Source organism: Gorilla gorilla, chromosome 4 (genome assembly GCF_029281585.2).
Source record: "Gorilla gorilla gorilla isolate KB3781 chromosome 4, NHGRI_mGorGor1-v2.1_pri, whole genome shotgun sequence".
In the NCBI taxonomy this organism is placed as follows: Eukaryota; Metazoa; Chordata; class Mammalia; order Primates; family Hominidae; genus Gorilla; species Gorilla gorilla.
The window spans coordinates 13,085,518-13,104,694 of NC_073228.2; the positions used below are offsets into that span (position 1 = coordinate 13,085,518).

A 19,177-nucleotide genomic window follows, 5' to 3' on the forward strand; every position below is an offset into this window, starting at 1 on the left:
TTGGGAGGCCGAGGTCGGCCTCAGGATCACCTGAGGTCAGGAGTTTGAGACCAGCCTGGCCAACATGGCGAAACCCCGTTTTTACTAAAAACATAAAAATTAGCTGGGTGTGATGGCATGTGCCTGTAACCTCAGCTACTCAGGAAATTGAGGCAGGAGAATCACTTGAACCTGGGAGGCGGAGGTTGCAGTGAGTCGAGATTGCACCACTGTACTCCAGCCTGGGTGACAGAGTGAGACTCGTCTCAAAAAAAAAAAGCAATCTGTCATTATACCGTCCTCCAGGGCACATTCCCTCACAGGGACTCTTTCCCTAATCTTGCCTTTATTGATTGATTGATTGATTGAGACGGAGTCTTGCTCTGTTGCCCAGGCTAGAGTGCAGTGGTGCAGTCTCAACTCAGTACCTCTGTCTCCTGGGCTCAAGCAATTCTCCTGCCTCAGCCTCCCGAGTAGCTGGGATTATAGGCGCCTGCCACTATGCCTGGCTAATTTTTTGTATTTTTAGTAGACACAGGGTTTCACCATGTTGGCTAGGCTGGTCTTGAACTCCTGATCTCGTGATCCGCCTGCCTTGGCCTCCCAAAGTGCTGGGATTACAGACTTGAGCCACCGCGCCCGGCCTAGTCTTGCCTTTAAAACGAAGTCCCTTTTGGGAAACCACCTATATACAAAAATAGGAACCCGTGTGGGTTTCAGTGGGTGTGTCTAGCCCATGTGCTGTGGATGCATCTCCCAGAGCCGATCATGCCACTACATTCCAGCCTGGGTGACAGTCTGTTTTCAGGGGCCACAGGCACAGATGGAGACTCCAGGTCATTCAAGCCCTTCAGATGTTTTAGCCGAATAAACACTGGCCTTTCAGGGGCACCCAAGGTCAGACGGGCACAATTTCAGGAGATAGATCACTTAGTGCTTAGCCAAGGCTGAGACATTAACGGAGATTGAACCAAAGCTAAAACCTCTAAACTAGTCTTTCAAAGTCACAACAAAACCAACATTGTTTAAATAGCACGTCGCTTAATACATTCTTATAACTTTAAGAGAAAAGAGAGTAGACAGAAAAGAGAAGACAAGCCACCCTCGCCCCGCTGGGTGATTCCCTCTGGGGCTGGCAAGGGTGTCGGCACCTGGGTGTTTGATCAGTTTCCTCCCCGCTAGCTTTGCCACTGACCTGGCATCCACCACAGCCATGGAGACCTCACACTGGGTAGCTTCTCTTCTGCCAGTTGCAGTCTTAGGGACAGGCACAGGGATCAACATACTTTTTCTGCAAAGAGCCAGAGAGTAAATATTTTAGCCTTTGCCAGCTGTGCAGCCCCCGTGGTAATTACCCGGCTCTACTGCACCTGCTCAGAAGCAGCCACAGATGAGATGTAAATGAAAGGGCGTGGCCAGGTTCCAATGAGACTCTACAAAAATAGGTGGTGGGCGGCATCTGCCCTTTGTGCCATAGTTTGCTGATCCCTGTACTAGGATGGTTTCAGAGTCTGTCTCTCTCCCTCCCTTCCAACAACCTCAGATACATTGACTTAGATCAACCAATCTTTGTTCATGACACATTAGTATCATTGGTCCACGAACGGCCTTACTTATGTATATTTTGTAGACAATATAATGAAGTACCATGAGCCCATCACCCAGACCCAAGACCCAGAATATTCACTACCTGTGCGCTACCTCCCTTTTCCATCCCCCTGCTGCCTCCTTGGACATATACCTGCTGATGGCTCACACCTACAATCCCAACATTTTGGGAAGCCAGTGCAGGAGGATCACTTGAGTCCAGGAATTCAAGACCAGCGTGGGCAACATGGGGAGACCCTATCCTACAAAAAATAAAAAATTAGCTGAGCACAGTGGCCTGCACCTACAGTCCCAGCTACTCGTGAGGCTGAGGCAAGAGGTTCATTTGAGCCCCAGAGGCTGAGGCCACACAGGGAGCTGTGATCACGCCACTGCCAGCCTGGGTGACAGAGCCAGACCCTGTCTCAGAAACAAAAAGATGCTGGACGCGGTGGCTCACACCTGTAATCCCAGCAGGTGTTGGGAGGCCGAGGCGGGCGGATCGCTTGAGGTCAGGAGTTTGAGAACAGCCTGGTCAACGTTGTGAAACCCCGTCTCTACTAAAAATACAAAAAATTAGCCGGGCGTGGTGGTGGCACCTGTAATCCCAGCTACTCAGGAGGCTGAGGCAGGAGAATTGCTTGAACCCGGGAGGTGGAAGTTGCAGTGAGCCGAGATTGCGCCACTGCACTCCAGCCTGGGTGTCAGAGCGAGACTCCATCTCAAAAAAGGAAAAAAAAAAAGGAAACAAAAAGATATATACCTGCTGAACTTGGGGTGTAGCCCTCACTATCTTTATCCATATATGTATGCTAAACATAGTGTTTAGTTTTACTTGGTTTTGAACTTTATAAAAAGGATATTATGTGGAGTCTTTTGGAAGCTAGGTTTTTTGGCCTCGGCATGGTTACTGAATTCATCCACATCACACAAACGCCTCTTACTCATTTTCACTGCGGCATATCCTCATCGCGTGTATGAGCTTCTTTCCAGGATCATAGCTTCTCCTGTTTCGTGCTTGTTTCCAAAAAGAGGACTATATCTCTGATGCATTTGAATCAAAGGACCGGGTATCAAAAAGTGCTTTTGGCACAGCTGGGATGTAGGTGTGGGAAAGATCCCGTTTAGTGCTCTTTTTTTTTTTCCCCTATTTTTACCTTTTTTCTCCAGAAAAAGATTGACCTGCTCTTATAAAATATTTAATTTGCAAATATGAGGCTGGGCGCGTTTGCTCATACCTGTAATCCCAGCACTGTGAGAGGCCGAGGCAGGTGGATCACTTGAGGTCATGAGTTCAAGACCAGCCTGGCCAACAGGGTGAAACCCCGTCTCTACTAAAAATACAAAAATTAGCCAGGCGTGGCAGCGTGCACTTGTAGTCCCAGCTATTCGGGAGGCTGAGGCAGGAGAATTGCTTGAACCCAGAAGGCGGAGGTTGCAGTGAGCTGAGATCACGCCACTGCACTCCAGCCTGGGGACAGAGGGAGACTCCATCTCAAAATAAATAAATAGATTTACAGATATGAGTCGTAGACACTGTCCCAGTCACTAGAGATGAGCAGTGAGCCACGCACATGGAACCACAGGACTCCCGTTCTGGCGGAGGACGCAGGTGATGAGTGAGTAAAAGCTGGAACTATGGCTGTGCAGGGCAAGGTGCTCAGTGGGACCCCAAGTGCACGCCTCTGAGAAACTCGAGCCGGACTTCCCTGGCGAATGTGAAGCTCGTGGAACCAACAAGCATTACGCTCATTTGGACGGGGTGGGAATAGCATCCCACAAGACTTTTGTTTTTGCTTTTGGGTGTTTTAATCATTGGTAGCTTAGGTCTCTGTTGTCTGTGGCTTTCTGCTTCAGGCCAAGTAGAGGAAATTCGAGGCTGGGCATGGTGGCTCACACCTGTAATCCCGGCACTCTGGGAGGCCGAAGCAGGTGGATGGCTTGAGCCCAGGAACATGAGACCAGCCTGGGCAACATAGTGAGACTGTGTCTCTATAAAAACAAAAAGCAGCCAGGCATACTGGCCTGCACCTATAGTTCCAGCTACTAGGGAGGCTGAGGTGGGATGATCTCTTGAACCTGGGAGGTCGAGGCTGCAGTGAGCTGTGATTGCGCCACTGCACTCCAGCTTGAGTGACAGAGACCCTGTCTTAGGGGGAAAAAAAGAAGAAGAAAATTTTGATCTTAGCCTGGTTTCTTTCTATCCTCTGCTTCCAGAATGTCATGGGCTAGGGTTGCAAAGCCACTCCACGATTTGCTATAGGCTCAACATGATTAAGAAGGAAACTGGGGGTCAGGAGGGCTGCTGTTTTTCAAAAGCCACATAGATTTCTCGGGGTGGGTTGTCACCGTGCTCCTGCTGTTTCTGCACTTGCCTTGTGCCCAGCTATTTTTTGCACACGGAGACCTGGAGCGTAGCCGCCTGTCAGTGTAGCATCACCTCTGTCTGAGAGGGCAGAGAGGGTGTTATGGCATGACTGAGTTAAAAGCCGTGGCCACAATGGGGCCCAAACATTGAGTAGCCGAGGTCTTCCTGCCTTAGCCTGGAAGCCACAGTCTGATGGGGGAACCAGCCTGCCTTTGAGTGGGTTATTTTTGTTTCCATTTTCAAAGGTAGTACTTGTGACCCATGTGTTCTAGGTGGGGAATCGCCCCTTCTTGGCCACACTTGAGCTAAAACTAGGTGTGGAGACGGCAGCAAGACAGGGTGGAGGGTGACTCATCTCTGCCCGGACGGCCACACCTACACTGTCCCCTGGCAGCAGGACCAGACACCCGGCCCTTTCCCACCTGTCCTGCAGAAGGCTAAGGGGACAGGGTGGTTCTTTAACTGGGGCATTGGTGTGGGCAGTAAAACAGCCCTCCAGGATGCCCACACCCAAAACCATGGCCCTCCAGTGATTCTTATGGAGATGTCAGGAGTAACTTTCCATCCCAGGGCCTGGCAGTGCCTGCGTTCCCCTCCCCCCTTGGTCACCTTGGCACAGCTGGACTGTGGTGGAAAGGGCTGTGGAGCAGCCTCCAGCTTCCCCTGGCTCACCCCGTCCCATGCCTCCACCCAGAGCCTCCACCAGGAGCTGGTGAGAGCCCTACTGCCGGGGTTGGAGCCCTGGCTCTGCCATTTGCCAGCAGCTCGGTGACCTGGGCAGAGTGTTAAGGTTTCTGCACTTCCTCCAAGGCCTGGCCCTCCACCTCCTGCTCCTCACGCCCCTCACACCCAGCTTCCAGCATCTCTCTTCCCACCACCTCTCTTCCGGACACAAGTTCACAGGGCCTGCCCCCTGCCTTGCGAGCCTAAATCCTCCCCGAAGTACCAGGCGCCTCATAGGGCTATGTTGGCGGGCTCAGGGGTGCCCCCTGGACTCACACCCCAGCCCTTGCCCAGCCTTCATTTGACTGTAAAACAAGGGATGGAGCCACCCGGAAGGGTGTGGGGCTCCTGAGGTTTCCAGAGAGCACTGCCATGCCAGCAGCGGTGAGGACCCCGGATGTGGTGGCCGTGTTCACCTTCATCCTAAGGCACTTCCAGGTACTCCGCACGGTTCTCCTGCTCCGAACACTTTGCACCTTCTAGAACTCTGCTCTGGTTTGGTGCTTCTGCTCCCACCCTTGGGGGACAGATTCCGTGTTCCCGCCTCACTCTGCATTTGCTGGAACCTTCGTCCTCCGGCCCCATCTTTGCTCCCTGCCTTGTGGGTCCTTCTCCCCAAACCACAGGGACCCAGGAAGGCCTCCGTGGCTGAGCAGTGGTGCGTGGGTCGCCCTGTTGGTCCGTGAGGCTTGGAGGGGGAGCAGCAGCGTTGCTTGTGCTTTCTCCCGAGGTCAGCTGTCCATGGGCTGGGGGAGGCCAGCAGGGTCTGGCAGGTGCCACCTGTTCACCTCCTGGCCTGCTCCCCCCCAGCCTGCTGGCCAGTTGGGCTTTGGATGTGACCCCACCCTGGGAGCTGCCCTGGGGGGTCCATCTTCTCTCCGCACAAATCTCCCTTCCCCTTCAAGCCCTGTGTGACCAGGATCTCAGACACATAAGACAAAAGGAAATAGGGTTTTTAGAGTGGACGGGTGGGTAGAGCACCCTCCCTGACCTGTGGTCATTCTTCCAGTTCGTGCAAATGGCAAGGGGGTTATATCGAGATCTCCAAGAAGACACAGGGCGGAGGGCTGGGGTGCAGCCTGCACTTGCAGCTGCTGTGACAGCCCAGGCCAAGTCCTCCAGCTGGAGATGGGGCTGCACAGATGCACACCCCCCAGGACAAGCTTAGGGAGTCTGGGGGCGCCGCTCAGCATGGGGCTTGTTTGGGAAGCTGTGCCGAGGAGGAAGGGAAAGGGGAGTGGGGACCTCAGCCCCCCTGCTTTCATTCTTTCCTGGGTGTGTGGCCCCTGGGATTCCAGCCTTCATGTCCTTCATGTCCCTGTTTCTGTCTCCTGAGAAATGCAGCAAGTCAGGCTCAGCCCACAGGCCACATGACCCTGGGTCCCACGAACAGCCAGGGCTCAAAGACAGTCAGTGCCGATGAGCCTGAAGCCTGGGCCGAGACCTCACGTTCGTCCCCAAAAATGGATCGGCCTGGGAGGAACAGTGCCCTGCCCACCTCGTGCCGTTGCAGCCCCCCAGCAACAGCGCGAGGAGAGAATCTGCTGCTGCCCCTGGCTCCGGAGTTGTCACCCTGGCCCCCTGCTCAGCTGTCGTAGGTGGGGGCGGGTTGCAGGGATGTGTAGGGGTTTCCTCGGTGCCTCTCCAGGCTCCCTCTGCCTCCTGCCCTGCACGGTCCTGCTCCTGTCCCTGCTCCGGCTCTGGCTTGGGGTTTGCAGGGCTGAGCTTGGCTGTTCCGTGGGTCTTGGCGGAGAACATGCAGAGCTGCACTTCCCTCCACAAAGCCGCACTGTTCTCAGCAAATCCTCCCGGGTCTGGTGCATTGTTTTCAAGTGATTCAGCAGCACATGAATGGGAAGGGCCGAGCCCGAGGCTCTGGCATGAGACCTGCTGGCCCACCAGGGAAAGGGAGGGCAGCAGGACGTGGGCCCCCGAGGTCCTCCCAGAGCTGCAGAGGGAGGGGGCAGGGCCCTGGGGTTGGGGAGGGCAGCAGGAAGGCTGGGCAGAGAGTGCGGCTTTGCTCTGCATGGCTGAGGTGCTCTGATGGATGCTGTTTCCCAAGAGGAGCCAAAACGAATGGGCAGGAAGTGAGATGGGAGAGCTGGTCTCCATGGAGACGGGCACCCAGTGGCCAGCAGCTCACGTGCACTAGAATCTCAGGCAGCCGGGGAGGGAGCATTCCCTGGGGCGGCAGGGCCTGGAGCACCCCCAGGTGCCCGCTGGCAGGCGGTGTGGCCCCGGCTGAGGCTGCGCTTCTGTTCCCTGATCTCTGTTGTGCGCCCTGTTACCTTCTCTGCCCCACCCTCCTCCGCACCCTCCCCAACAAAATATCTTTTCTGAGTAGTTGTCATTCCAGGCGTTTTTCACCCTGGCCTGAGTCATGCTGGCCAAGTCCTCTGTCCTCACCCTGGATGTCACGGTCCCGCCTTGCACCAGGGCTGCAAGTCACCACTGAGGGTGGACCTGGGGCCTCTCTGTCCCAGCCACCCACAAACTCTCAAGGTCAGAGTCTGGAAAGGGAGGTGGTGCCCCATGTCTTCAATTCCGGTGTCTACACCCTCAACTGGGGACAGATGTCCAGTGTGCTCCTACAGTGCCCCCTCTGCTGAGGTCTTTCCTGCTTCCCAGAAGGCCCCATTGCTGGCTTCTGGGGGCCGAGGAGGTTGGAGGACCTGAGGGTGGGTCTGGCCTCCACAGCAGCTGCAGGACGGGAAGAGCCTGGTTCCTGCCCAGCACCACAGGGCTGTTTTTAATTACCAAGTCACAGCCCCCTTTTCTGCTCATTTCCCTAAAAGGACTGAACTTGGAGGAGGTCTGCCGCACCCGCTGACCAAAAGGGGCTGGCATGAAGGGGCCGAGGAAGGGCAGAGCCCAGTGCCTGGGGGATACCCTCTGACTGCCCACCAAGGGCACCCGGCTGTGTCACTTGAGGCCAGAGGCCGAAGGTGAGCTGGACCAGCTAACCCTCACTGTCACCTCGCAACCCTTGTGACACTTTCTGGCTGCTCAGCCTTGCCCCGTGCGCCTGGGCAGTTCCGTTGGGAGAGGCGTGGCCTCCAAACCTAGAGGACTAGAGCAGGTCTGGGGTCCTTGTGAGCACAGCCCCTTCCTGGATCACCGTCTGCCATCCCTGGTGGCGTTTGTGGCCACTTCTGCTGCTCCAGCTGGCGAGGTCAGCCCCATCCTGCTAAAAGAAGGAGGTGCTGCCTGAATGGAGAGCTTCCATGTTTCTAAGCTGTCTTTACTATGATCCTGAAGCCCAACGAGATTAGTTACATACAAACATTTGGGGATCCCACAGCGATCTGAGAGCAGGGCTATGAAAAATAGTCATTTATTACAGCAGTCGCAGGGCAGGGCCACAGCTGTGTTACTGGACATCTGTCCCGAGCTGAGGGTGTAGACACCAGAAGTGGGGAAAGTGGGCTTCACCTCCCTTTTCAGACTCTGATCTTGTGGGTGGCTGGGGCAGAGGGGCCCCTGGTACACCCTCAGCTGGCGCTTTAGACATATTAATCAAAATGGTCAGGCCGGGCCAGGTGGCTCACGCCTGTAATCCCAGCACTCTGGGAGGCCAAGATGGGTGGATCACGTGAGGTCAGGAGTTCAAGACCAGCCTGGCCAACATGGTGAAACCCCATCTCTACTAAAAATACACACACAAAATAAAAATCAGCCGGGCATGGTGGCGGGCACCTGTAATCCCAGCTACTCCAGAGGCTGAGGCAGGAGAATCGCTTGAACCCAGGAGGCCGAGGTTGCAGTGAGCCAACGTCGTGCCACTGCATTCCAGCCTGGGCGACAAGAGCGAAACTCTATCTCAAAAAAAAAAAAAAAAAAAAAAAAGGATATGGAGCCCCTGCCAGGTTGACCAGCCATATGGTGTCATTACATCCACCCAAAAGGGACGAGAGACTCTCATCCCCAATGGCAACGCCAAGTTATAGTTACAGACGTTAGCAAGGGCTTTACTAACTGTGTGATTTGAGGGTGTGGATGTTGGCACTCATGGCACCCCACTTTTCTGGAGAGTTTAGACAAGGCATGGAACGTCACAGTCCTTTCCCAGTGAATGAACAAAGCTGAGTCCACCTGCAACTGTCATTGGATCCTCCCCAGGAGTAAGTGGAGGTTGGGTTTCCTCCGGGAGAGAAAATGGTTTCTTTGATAATTCCTCTGAGATGATTGGCATGTAATTCCACCCAGAGCCAAATGAACCAAATGACGCTCAGAAGACGTCTGCGGCTCCGGCCTGCAGTTACTGCGTTTGCGTCTACGCAGTGTGGAGTCCTCCAGGGCTGGCCCCTGGGATGCATGCAGTGGCCACTGGTCTTCATTGCCACTGTGGGTGCTCTGGGCTGACTCTGACCCAGCTGCAGCATCAGAATGCCCCCCACCCACTGGTGATGTGGGCCAGTAGGGTCTTTGGCACATGTGTGAAGCCCCCACCCGACTCCCAGGAATGACCCATGTTGAGAACATGGGGACCCCTTGGCGTTCTCCGCTGGGCCATAAGCAGGACAGGACAGAGGGGAGGGAGGCGCTTTCCCTGCCAGTGCTGGTCCTATGGGCGCCCCTCCCCAGGTGAAAGCTGGAACCTGCAGAAGAGGGTGGACGGCTGGGAGGGGCCAGTGCTCTCCAGTGATACTGAGCACACCCTCCCAGTCCGGGTCAGTGTGCACACAAGGTGCAGATGATCGGGCCGGGTTTTGACTTTGTATTTAGCAGCCAAATGTGTTTCTGAGTCCCGGGGATCCCTGCACCTCGTCTGGGCAGACAGGTGACTTTGAGGGACAGTGGGCCACCTTCTCCCGCTGCCTGAGCGCGTCCCGTAGCCGAGACAGGCGCTATGCTGTTACAGTGTGTGGAGCGCCCTGGGGAGAGGCTGTGAGTGGTCTGGACGTTGGGTGTTGATATCCACCGGTTTGCCTGTCCCAAACTTGGGCCTGGGAGCCCGGCAGAGTGGCTCAAGTGGAAAATGTTCTATATGGTATATTTATACATATAGCATGTGGGATTCCTCCAGCGAGCAGTTGGGCCCCTGGCAAGATAATAAAGAGAATTCAATGAGTGTGGAATAAGTACATTTCTTACAGGCAATTTTCTTTTTCTTTCAAAGGCAGGGTCTCGTTCTGTCACCCAGGACCGAGGTGCAGTGGTGCGTTCGTAGCTCACTGCGGCCTTGAACATCTAGGTTCATACAATTCTCCTGAGTAGCTGGGACTATAGGCAGATGCCACCACGCCCAGCTAATTTTTGTTGTTTTTTTTTTTGTTTTTTGTATTTTGTTTTTTATAGATGAGGTATTGCTATGTTGCTCAGGCTGGTCTTGAACTCCTAGCTTCAAGCAACCCACCCGCCTTGGCCTCCCAAGTGCTGGTATTACAAGTGTGAGCCACTGCACCCGGCCTTTCGAGGCAATTTTCTTTTGGGGTCTGACTCCCTCCCGCAATTGTGGGCATGGCTTGTTCTTATTTTCCGCAGGAACTTCCATAGTACTTCTGTGGACACAGTAGGATTGGAAAGATGTTGGTGGGTGTATGAAGGGGACGTGAGGACGCAGGACCCACATGTTGATGGCAGCAAAGGGGACACCGAGGAGAGAGAACAAGGGAGGACCGTGCCACAGAAGCCGTGGCGTCTCTGCCTGGGGCTGGCGTGGTTGGAGTCTGTGGAGAGTGCCGCCCCTCCGGCCAGCCCTTGGCCCTGGCACATGCTGGTGACACCAGGTTCTCCAGCAAGCCCCCTTCACTGTCTGCTCCCCTCCGAGAGCAGCAGCAGCCGGTCCGGCCCCTGATGGTTTTCCAGGGGTGGTTGTGACTGTCGAAGTCTGACCGTAGCCCATCCTCTTTGGATCGTCTCCCGCGACCTTGGTTTTCCGCCCACCCAGTTCTTTTCCGTCCCCACTCTGGCGGGTGCGCTCGGGATTGTTTTTGCAGGGGGGGAAGTGACATCATGTGGTGTCCTGGGCTGGAGGGGTGGGGGTGGGGACCCTGCGGTTGCATGTGCTTTGAATTCAGCCGACGGTTGTACATTCCAGTAGCCGGCATCTGGCGGTGAATTCATCAGCCAGTGTATCACCCTTGATCTCAAACCCAGATGTTGTGTTCACAGCAGAAGGGAAAGAAGGAAAAACGAAATCTGAGACGCCCAGGGAGAGGCCGTGGTTTTTGGGCTCAGGGCAGTTAGAACGAGAGTCTTTATAAAGACTCCGCCTCTCGCAGCTGCCTCTGGCTCCTTGGGGAAGGGGCAGAGGAGCAGAGCAGCCCCTCTCGGGGGCGTGGACAGGAGATGGGGTGACACCCACCCCAGTGCCTACCACCAGGCCCAGCACACAGTAGGTGTTCAATAAGCGTGTTTGTGCCACAATTTTCATTTCTTCCCAGATTCCTTATGTCTCTTCGCTTTCCCCAGCCCTGTTCTTCACATGGCCTGGGACTCGGAGAGGCCCTCCCTCTTTTGAAGTGGCCTGCTTTCCCCTACAGTCCTGGTGGTCCATCCTGGAGCTCAGAGTGCGGACCATTGCCATTGGCATGGAAATGTATTCCGGAGAGCTCTCTCTCCCTCCTCCTCTGTCCACCACTGGCCATTGGAAACTCTCCTTCTCTGTGTTCCTGTCCGTCGTCTGTCATCTCGCCTGGATTGGATGCTCCTCCCAGGCAAGGCCTGCTGTATGCAGGATTCACCCTGTACCCTCTCTTCACCTGCTGTCGCCTCTGGGCAACAACCCCCGACAGGTACCCGCTGCTCTGAGCAGGTCAGCGGTGCGGATCCCGCTATGCCAACTGGTGTGCACTAATCAAAGCTGTCAGCTGGCCCCTCTCCTTCATGTCTGCAGCGTGCTGGTGCTTTGGGGAAGGTTGCCGTGGAACTGGTCCTTCTTTGCCTCTCTTGATTCCCATTTTCCTTCTTTCATGTAATTTCTCATTTTGCAAAGTGGGGGAGGAGGTGCCCACCCCCAATTTAAAGAGACCCTGAAGAATCTGAATTCTGTTCCCCAGGGGCAGACTAAAGCAGCCCAGGGGAGATGGAGATGCCCTCAGGCTCTGCTCCTCCAGGCCCCTCACCCCCACTTCCCTGCCCCTCACCCCCACTTCCCTGCCCCTCACCCCCACTTCCCTGCAGGCATCTGGCGGCCTCCTTGCCAGTTCACTTTCTAGTCCTAACCCCACGTGGCTACCCTGGAGCCTTGATTTAACCAGCCTCCTCTTTTCTGACACTTTAAAGAAGGAAAATGTGTAATCTGCAGCCCCCAGGCAAAGCTAGCACGCTGGGAAGCTGCATCAAATCGAGAGTCTGTGGCCTGCTGAGCAGGACCGGGTCTGTGTACCTGAGTGGCATGATGCCACCATCCCAATCCCTCACCCACGGGAGTGGGAGAATTCGCCCTGCTTGTCTATGCGATGCTTGTGGTCCTGAACTGTACACGCATTAGTTCCCGGGCACCGCAGCCTCCACACCAGCCCCTCTAACAGTCACCACGACCTTGTGAAGTGTCAGGACTGTTGTCATCGTCTCTGTCTTAGGTGTGAACAACTGTGGCTCAGTGAAGTCAAGGAGCTTCTCAAAGATCACGCAGCCATCCGGGGGTGAATGCAGGATCTCTGTCTCTTGCTGCCTCCTTCAAATAAGTGCCCAGCTGCCACCTGGGAGCCTTAGGCGTTTTTGTAAGAGAACAACGTGTGAACCTCAATGCCCATGGTAGGATGCAACATTTTGGCCGTTTTGAAGTAATCTTTGCTTATTTTCTGAACTCCAGTGACGTGCTTGTTGAGTGCCTATTGTGCGTTAAGCATTGTGCGGCTTAGTGGACCATTGAAAGGCAGCTCCAAGGCCGGGCATGGTAGCTCATGCCTGTAATCCCAGCACATTGGGAGGCCGAGGCAGGTGGATCACGAGGTCAGGAGTTCAAGACCATCCTGGCCAGCATGGTGAAACCCCGTCTCTACTGAAATAAATACAAAAAATTAGCCGGGCATGGTGGTGCATGCCTGTAATCCCAGCTACTTGGGAGGCTGAGGCAGGCGAATTGCTTGAACCCAGGAGGCGGAGGTTGCATTGGGCCAAGATTGCACCATTGCACTCCAGCCTGGATGACAGAGCTAGACTCCATCTCAAAAAAAAAAAAAAAAAAAGAAAAGAAAAGAAAAGAAAAGCAGCTCCAGAAATTTCCAAAATAACATACAGAATTCAGCAGACTGTAATAAAGGCCGACTTGCTGCTCCTACTGGAACTGTTGATTCCTTTGGATTCTGCTGGTTTGCTTTTTTTTTCCTTTTCTTTCTTTTCTTTTTTTTTAAAGACGGAGTCTCACTCTGTTGCCCAGGCTGGAGTGCAGTAGTATGATCTCTGCTTGATGTAACCTCTGTCTCCTGGGTTCCAGCGATTATCCTGCCTTAGCCTCCTGATTAGCTAGGATTGCAGGCACATGCCACCATACCCAACTATTTTTGTATTTTTAGTAGAGACAGGGTTATACCATGTTGGCCAGCCAGGCTGGTCTCGAACTCCTGACCTCAAGTGATCCACCCACCTCAGCCTCCCAAAGTGCTGGAATTACAGGTGTGAGCCACCATACCCAGCCTGAGGATAACTGTCTTTTAATGCTGAATGCTATTCCATCTTATGGAGAAACCACATTTTGTTTATCCATTCTTTTTTTTTTGAGATGGAGTCTCACTCTGTCGCCAGGCTGGAGTGCAGTGGCACGATCTCAGCTCACTGCAACCTCTGCCTCCCAGGTTCAAGCGATTCTCCTGCCTCAGCCTCCCAAGTGGCTGGGATTTTTGTATTTTTTGTAGAGATGGGGTTTCACCATGTTGGCTAGGCTGGTCTCAAACTCCTGACCTCAAGTGATCCGCCCACCTCGGCCTCCCGAAGTGCTGGGATTATAGGAGTGAGCCACCGTGCCTGGCCCTGGTTTGCTTGTGAGCTGGTGACTCTGCTACATGAAGAGCAAACTTTGACCAAGTTAATCTGGCACATTGACTAATTTGCATAAACATTTTTGGTGCAGCATTGTCGTAAGGTATATAGATTAGGCAGGGAGCAAGAGAGCCAAGGACAAACTGCACCTGGGCCACCAGCCCAAAGTTGTCAGCGTCATCTCAGCTCCATCTGGCAAAGAGTTAGTGAGCACCAGCTGTTCTGCAGTCAGAATCTAGCCTCAACCTGTTAGGACCTCCCAGGGCCCTGAGCAGACAGGTGTGCAGGAATTGACAGCAGGATGGAAAAGAGATGGGGAATATACCAAGTGCTGCAGAAGGACAGGATTTCCCAGAGGAAGACAGAAAAGGGCTATTTTAGCTGGGTCTTGAAGAATGAAGAGAAGTTCTCCAGGCAGAGAGGGGAGATGGCATTTGGGGCGGAAGTAACTTGCCTGTTCAGGCTGGGTGTGGTGGCTCACACCTGTAATCCCAGCACTTTGGGAGGCCAAAGTGGGTGGATCACTTGAGGTCAGGAGTTCGAGACCAGCCTGGCCAACATGCTAAAACCCTGTCTCTACTAAAAATACCAAAAAAAAAAAAAAATTAGCCTGGCAAAGTGGCAGTTACCTGTAACCCCAGCTACTCAGGAGGCTGAGGCAGGAGAATTGCTTGAACCTGGAAGGTGGAGGTTGCAGTGAGCTGAGATCAAGCCATTGCAATCCAGCCTGGGTGACAAAAGTGAAACTCCGTCTCAAAAAAATATATATGATAATTAGCCAGGCATGGTGGTGCCCGCCTGTAATCCCAGCTACCTGGGAAGCTAAGGCAGGAGAGTCACTTGAACCTGGGAGATGGCTGAGATTGCGCCACTGCACTCCAGCCTAGGAGGGGTGGGGGTGACAGAGCAAGACTCTGTCTTAAAAAAAAAAAAAAAAGAAAGAAACTTGTCTGTTCAGAGGTGTGGATGCACCTGGGCGTGTTCAGGGCAGACGAGTATTATGAAGTGATAGAATAGTGGGAGCATGGGTAGGGGGTGTTGGGCACAGCAGCTGAGGCCCCTGGCTGACTTCAGGTTGCAAAGGCGCTCATATTTTAGGGGAGGGCAGGGGAGCAGCCAAGGATGATGTTTGAGCAGAAAGGAACGTGAATAAAAAAAGACAGCTGGTTGCGGTGGATGAGAGGATGGTTAGGAGGGCACTGGAAATAGGGGGCCGTCAGGGCAAAGCCGTCTGTTCTGGAGTGGCCTGCCGGGAGACATTTCCTAGATGTGGCTTTTCAGGATGAGGCCTGGATTAGCCTGGGAAACAGGAACCTGTGGCCTCGGCCAGTCATGACTCAGCTCCAACAGAAGAAGAAAGAAGAAAGGGGTTTGTGCCCAGGCGAGGCAGTGGGGCTGTGGTGTGGGACTCTGGTGCCAGCCTGGGATCCAGAGAGCATTGCTGGGGCCCAGGGGGATGGACACAGATGGAGCACCCACACGCCTGAGCCTCCCTGCCCCTGTGGGAAGAGACAGCCCTGCCTAAGGGGTTCCAAGAGATTTGAGCCGACCACGTGGGGTGGGGCTGGGGCTGGGGCTGGGGCTAGGAGGCTGCCTGGAGCCTGGCGTGGTCTGCTCCTTACCTCTCTGTTTTGCTCATATCCACTGTAACATAACACTTACCCAGAGTGACCCTGAAGAGCTGAGTTTGGGAGGGCAAAGCTTTTAAAGCCATTAAAACAGACCATGTCACCAACTAATGGCCTTGAAATTAAAAAAGGGAGGGCTTTACCCAAGCCTGCCCAAGTGACAGCATGAACTACTGATCTGCTTGTCCTCAGGTTACCAGGAGTGGAACAGAATCCTGGCTTAATTGCTAGGAGAAAGTCCTGTGTTGCATGGCCTGTCAGCAACCTCAGGCTCCAGAATATTCTGGAATTGCCCCAGCCCAGCCTCTTCCCCAACTCCTTTCTCTTTGGTTGTGGCTTAGTTGGGATCCTCTTTCCTTCTGTTTGTCCTTCCTCAGCATCTGTCCCTTGGGTCTGCCAGCTGTGCCTGCCGATGTCTCCTTTGGGTGAAACTTCCTGCCCCTGCCCCTGTTGTGCCCCTGATAGACTCTGTGTTACTGTAAAGAATCACCCAGGCTGGGCGCAGTGGCTCACGCCTGTAATCTCAGCACTTTGGGAGGCCAAAGCAGGTGGATCATTTGAAGTCAGGAGTTCGAGAACAGCCTGGCCAACATGATGAAACCCTGTCTCTACTAAAAATACAAAAATTAAGGTTGGGCACTGTAGCTCACGCCTATAATCCCAGCACTTTGGGAGGCTGAGGCAGGTGGATCACCTGAGGTCAGGAGCTCAAGACCAGCCTGGCCAACATGGCGAAACGCTTTCTCTACTAAAAATACAAAAATTAGCTGGGTGTGGTGGCAGCTGCCTATAACCAGAGCTACTTGAGAAGCTGAGGCAGGAGAATTTCTTGAACCCAGGAGGCAGAGGTTGCAGTGAGCCGAGATCATGCCACTGCACTCTAGCCTGGACGCCAGAATGAGACTCCGTCTGAAAAAAAAAAAAAATTAACTGGGCGTGGTGACAGGCGCCTGTAATCCCAGCTACTCGAGAGGCTGAGGCAGGAGAATCACTTGAACCTGGGAGATAGAGGTTGCAGTGAGCCAAAACGGTGCCACTGCACTCCAGCCTGGTCAACAGAGCGAGACTCCATCTCAACAACAACAACAACAAAAATTACTCATAGAACATTTTCCAGGTCAGGAAAGATGAGAAGAGCTGGATAGACCTTTCCAGATGTAAGACCCCCAAACCTAAATATGCCGGGTACGTTTAAGGCCCCTTTAAGGTGGATAACTCCCCCTCTGCCCTCAGCCCAGAAAAGCTTGTTTCCAATAGGCCGTGGCTGGAGGGTGGGGAAATGTCCCATCCTTCGCGGAATGTGTGGGATTGTGGGTCAGTTCCATGGGGTACCTGCTTGCCCCAGCCACCAGTGAGTACCCACTGGAGAGAAGGAAAACAAAGCCAAAAGCACTCAAGCATGATATCAACAGATGAGCTTCAGTCAAATCAATGACTGCCTCCCACTGTTACAGAAACCGCCCTGGTCACAAGGGACTCCGGGCTTCTAGCTTGGGCCCCTGTCAACAAAGAAGGGATTCTTGTTGAAGAATCGTGGAAGGAGGAGGAGGAGGTTGGGCATCATCTCTCAGCTTGGAGGAGGAGACGCCATGCCGGGGGCTGGGATCACCATGCCCCTTGCCTGTCTCGCACCTTGCTGCTGTCTGTAACCCCCCAGCACCTCCTGCAGGCCTGGACGTCTTATCCCTCTCCTTAGCCCCAGGAGTGTGTTTCAGGAACTCTCCTCACCTCTGTGTCTTGTGTTTTGCAGTGATCAGGGCCAAAGCGGTCAGTGAGAAGGAGGTGGACTCTGGAAACGACATTTATGGCAACCCTATCAAGAGGATCCAGTATGAGATCAAGCAGATAAAGGTAATAGTGGCCGCCGGCATCCCGGGCTGCAGTGTGGGCACAGCTGTGGGGTGTTGGGGTTGGCAGAGAGCCTGGGTCCCTGGAACACGATCCGGCCACCTGTGGAGTAGAGCAGAGGATGAGGTCCTCAAGCTGCAAATAGATCCGATTTCCCTTAATCCTCGAATGCCTGAAAAGTTGTGTGGAGATGACATGCTCCCCACAAGTTCAATTCCTTCAGAAACCTGTCCGGGCGTTGCGGCTCACACCTGTAATCCCAGCACTTTGGGAGGCCAAGGTGGGTGGATCACTTGAGCTCAGGAGTTCAAGACCAGTCTGGGCAACATGGTGAAAATCCATCTCTACAAAAAACCAGCCAGGCATGGTAGCACCCACCTGTGGTCCCAGCTATTCGGGAGGCTGAGGTGGGAGAATCGCTTAAGCCCAGGAGGCAGAGGTTGCAGTGAGACATCTCACCACTGTATTCCAGCCTGGGTGACAGAGTGAGAGCTTGTATTTAAAAAAAAAAAAAAAAAAAAAAAAAGTGGCAGGGAGGGCAGGGCCTGGCCTGGGGCAGGAGAGGTGATGCTATTGTCATTGACAGTAACTAACATGGTCTGTAAGAGAGACGAAAATTCATGTCGCAGGTGGAGGGACAGCCGTGTGATATGGTGGTAGTTGTAGTCATCGATATTTAATTTTGTCATTAAAAATAAAAAGTAGACCAGGCACAGTGTCTCATGAGTATAGTCCCAGCACTTTGGGAGGCCGAGGTGAGTGGATCACCTGAAGTCAGGAGTTCAAGACCAGCCTGGCCAACATGGAGAAACCCCATGTATCTACTAAAAATACAAAAATTAGCTGGGCGTGGTGGCGAGTGCCTGTGATCCCAGCTACTTGGGAGGCTGAGGCAGGAGAACACTTAAACCTGGGAGGCAGAGGTTGCCGTGAGCTGAGATTGCACCACTGCATTCCAGCCTGTGCGACAAGAGCGAAACTCCATCTCAAAAAAAAAAAAAAAGCTGAAAATCAATGTTATCAGAAGGTCAGTGGAATGCTTCATCATCACATGTATGTCAGTTTAAGGGGATGACCTAGTCTCTCAGTGCCTGAGTCTCTTTCTTTACGAAGCAGGAAAGAGGATCTGCTCTTACGACCTCATAAAGGGGTCGTGAAAAGGCCAGTGCCAGTGCCCAGGAAATGCTTTTAGCCTTTTGGCAAATGATGTCATTTAGTACAGCATCAACATAACCTTTCCTGGTACAAGCTTGAGAGTGTCACTCTCAAGCCATTTGTCATGACATCAGGCATGCTCCCATTCCATTTGGGTTTGCTTATTGAAACTCTTCGGGGGGAAAAAAAACAGCCTCCCTGAGTGCTGAGAAAATGCCATTCTTCACCTGGGCAGCAGGTGCGTTCCTGAAAGGCTGTGAGTAAATCACATGTTGAGAAAGCAAACTCCTCTGGCCCATGGAGTTACGTCCTAATTCCTGAGGTGCCTCTCTGCTCTCATTGCCATCAAGTAGACAATATTTGATCAAAATTCCTGGAAATATGGGTTGGGTGGAGTGACTTATGCCTGTAATCCCAGAACTTTGGGAGGCCGAGGCAGGAGGATTGCTTGAGCTCAGGAGTTTGAGACCAGCCTGGGTAATAGAGCGAGACCTCGTCTCTACTAATTAAAAAAAAAAAAGCCAAGCATGGTGGCATGCGCCTATAGTCCCAGCTACTCGGGAGGCTGAGGTGGGAGGATCACTTGAGCCTGGGAAGTTGAGGTTGCAGCCCCAGCCTGGGCAACAGAGTGAGACCCTATCTCAAAAAAATAAAAAATTCCTGGAAATATGCAAAAGTCATGGTCCTTCATGGTGGTCCAGAGTCACGTGGAGGTACAAAAGCCCCTCCCCATAGATTCAGAAATGACCTCTTTGGGGCGAGGGGTGAGGGAACAGAGGTGTTGTCTGAGGATGTCATGCTCCAGATGACAGTCTTTTTTTCTTTTTTGAGATGGAGTCTTGCTGTCTCCCAGGCTGGAGCGCAGTGGCGCAATCATGGCTCACTGCAAGCTCCGCCTCCTGGGTTCACGCCATTCTCCTGCCTCAGCCTCCCGAGTAGCTGGGACTACAGGCGCCCGCCACCA

The 19,177-nt window shown here is 53.5% G+C and overlaps 1 protein-coding gene across 2 annotated transcripts in view; it reads left to right on the forward strand.

The window, feature by feature from the left end:
* TIMP2 (TIMP metallopeptidase inhibitor 2) overlaps nt 1-19,177 on the forward strand; it is a 73,376-nt gene that overhangs the window by 34,639 nt on the left and 19,560 nt on the right. For both annotated transcript variants that reach the window (XM_019027393.4, XM_019027392.4), the window contains exon 2: nt 16,961-17,061. In XM_019027393.4, coding sequence (XP_018882938.4) covers nt 16,961-17,061 — 101 coding nt within the window. The remainder of the gene's footprint in view (nt 1-16,960; nt 17,062-19,177) is intronic.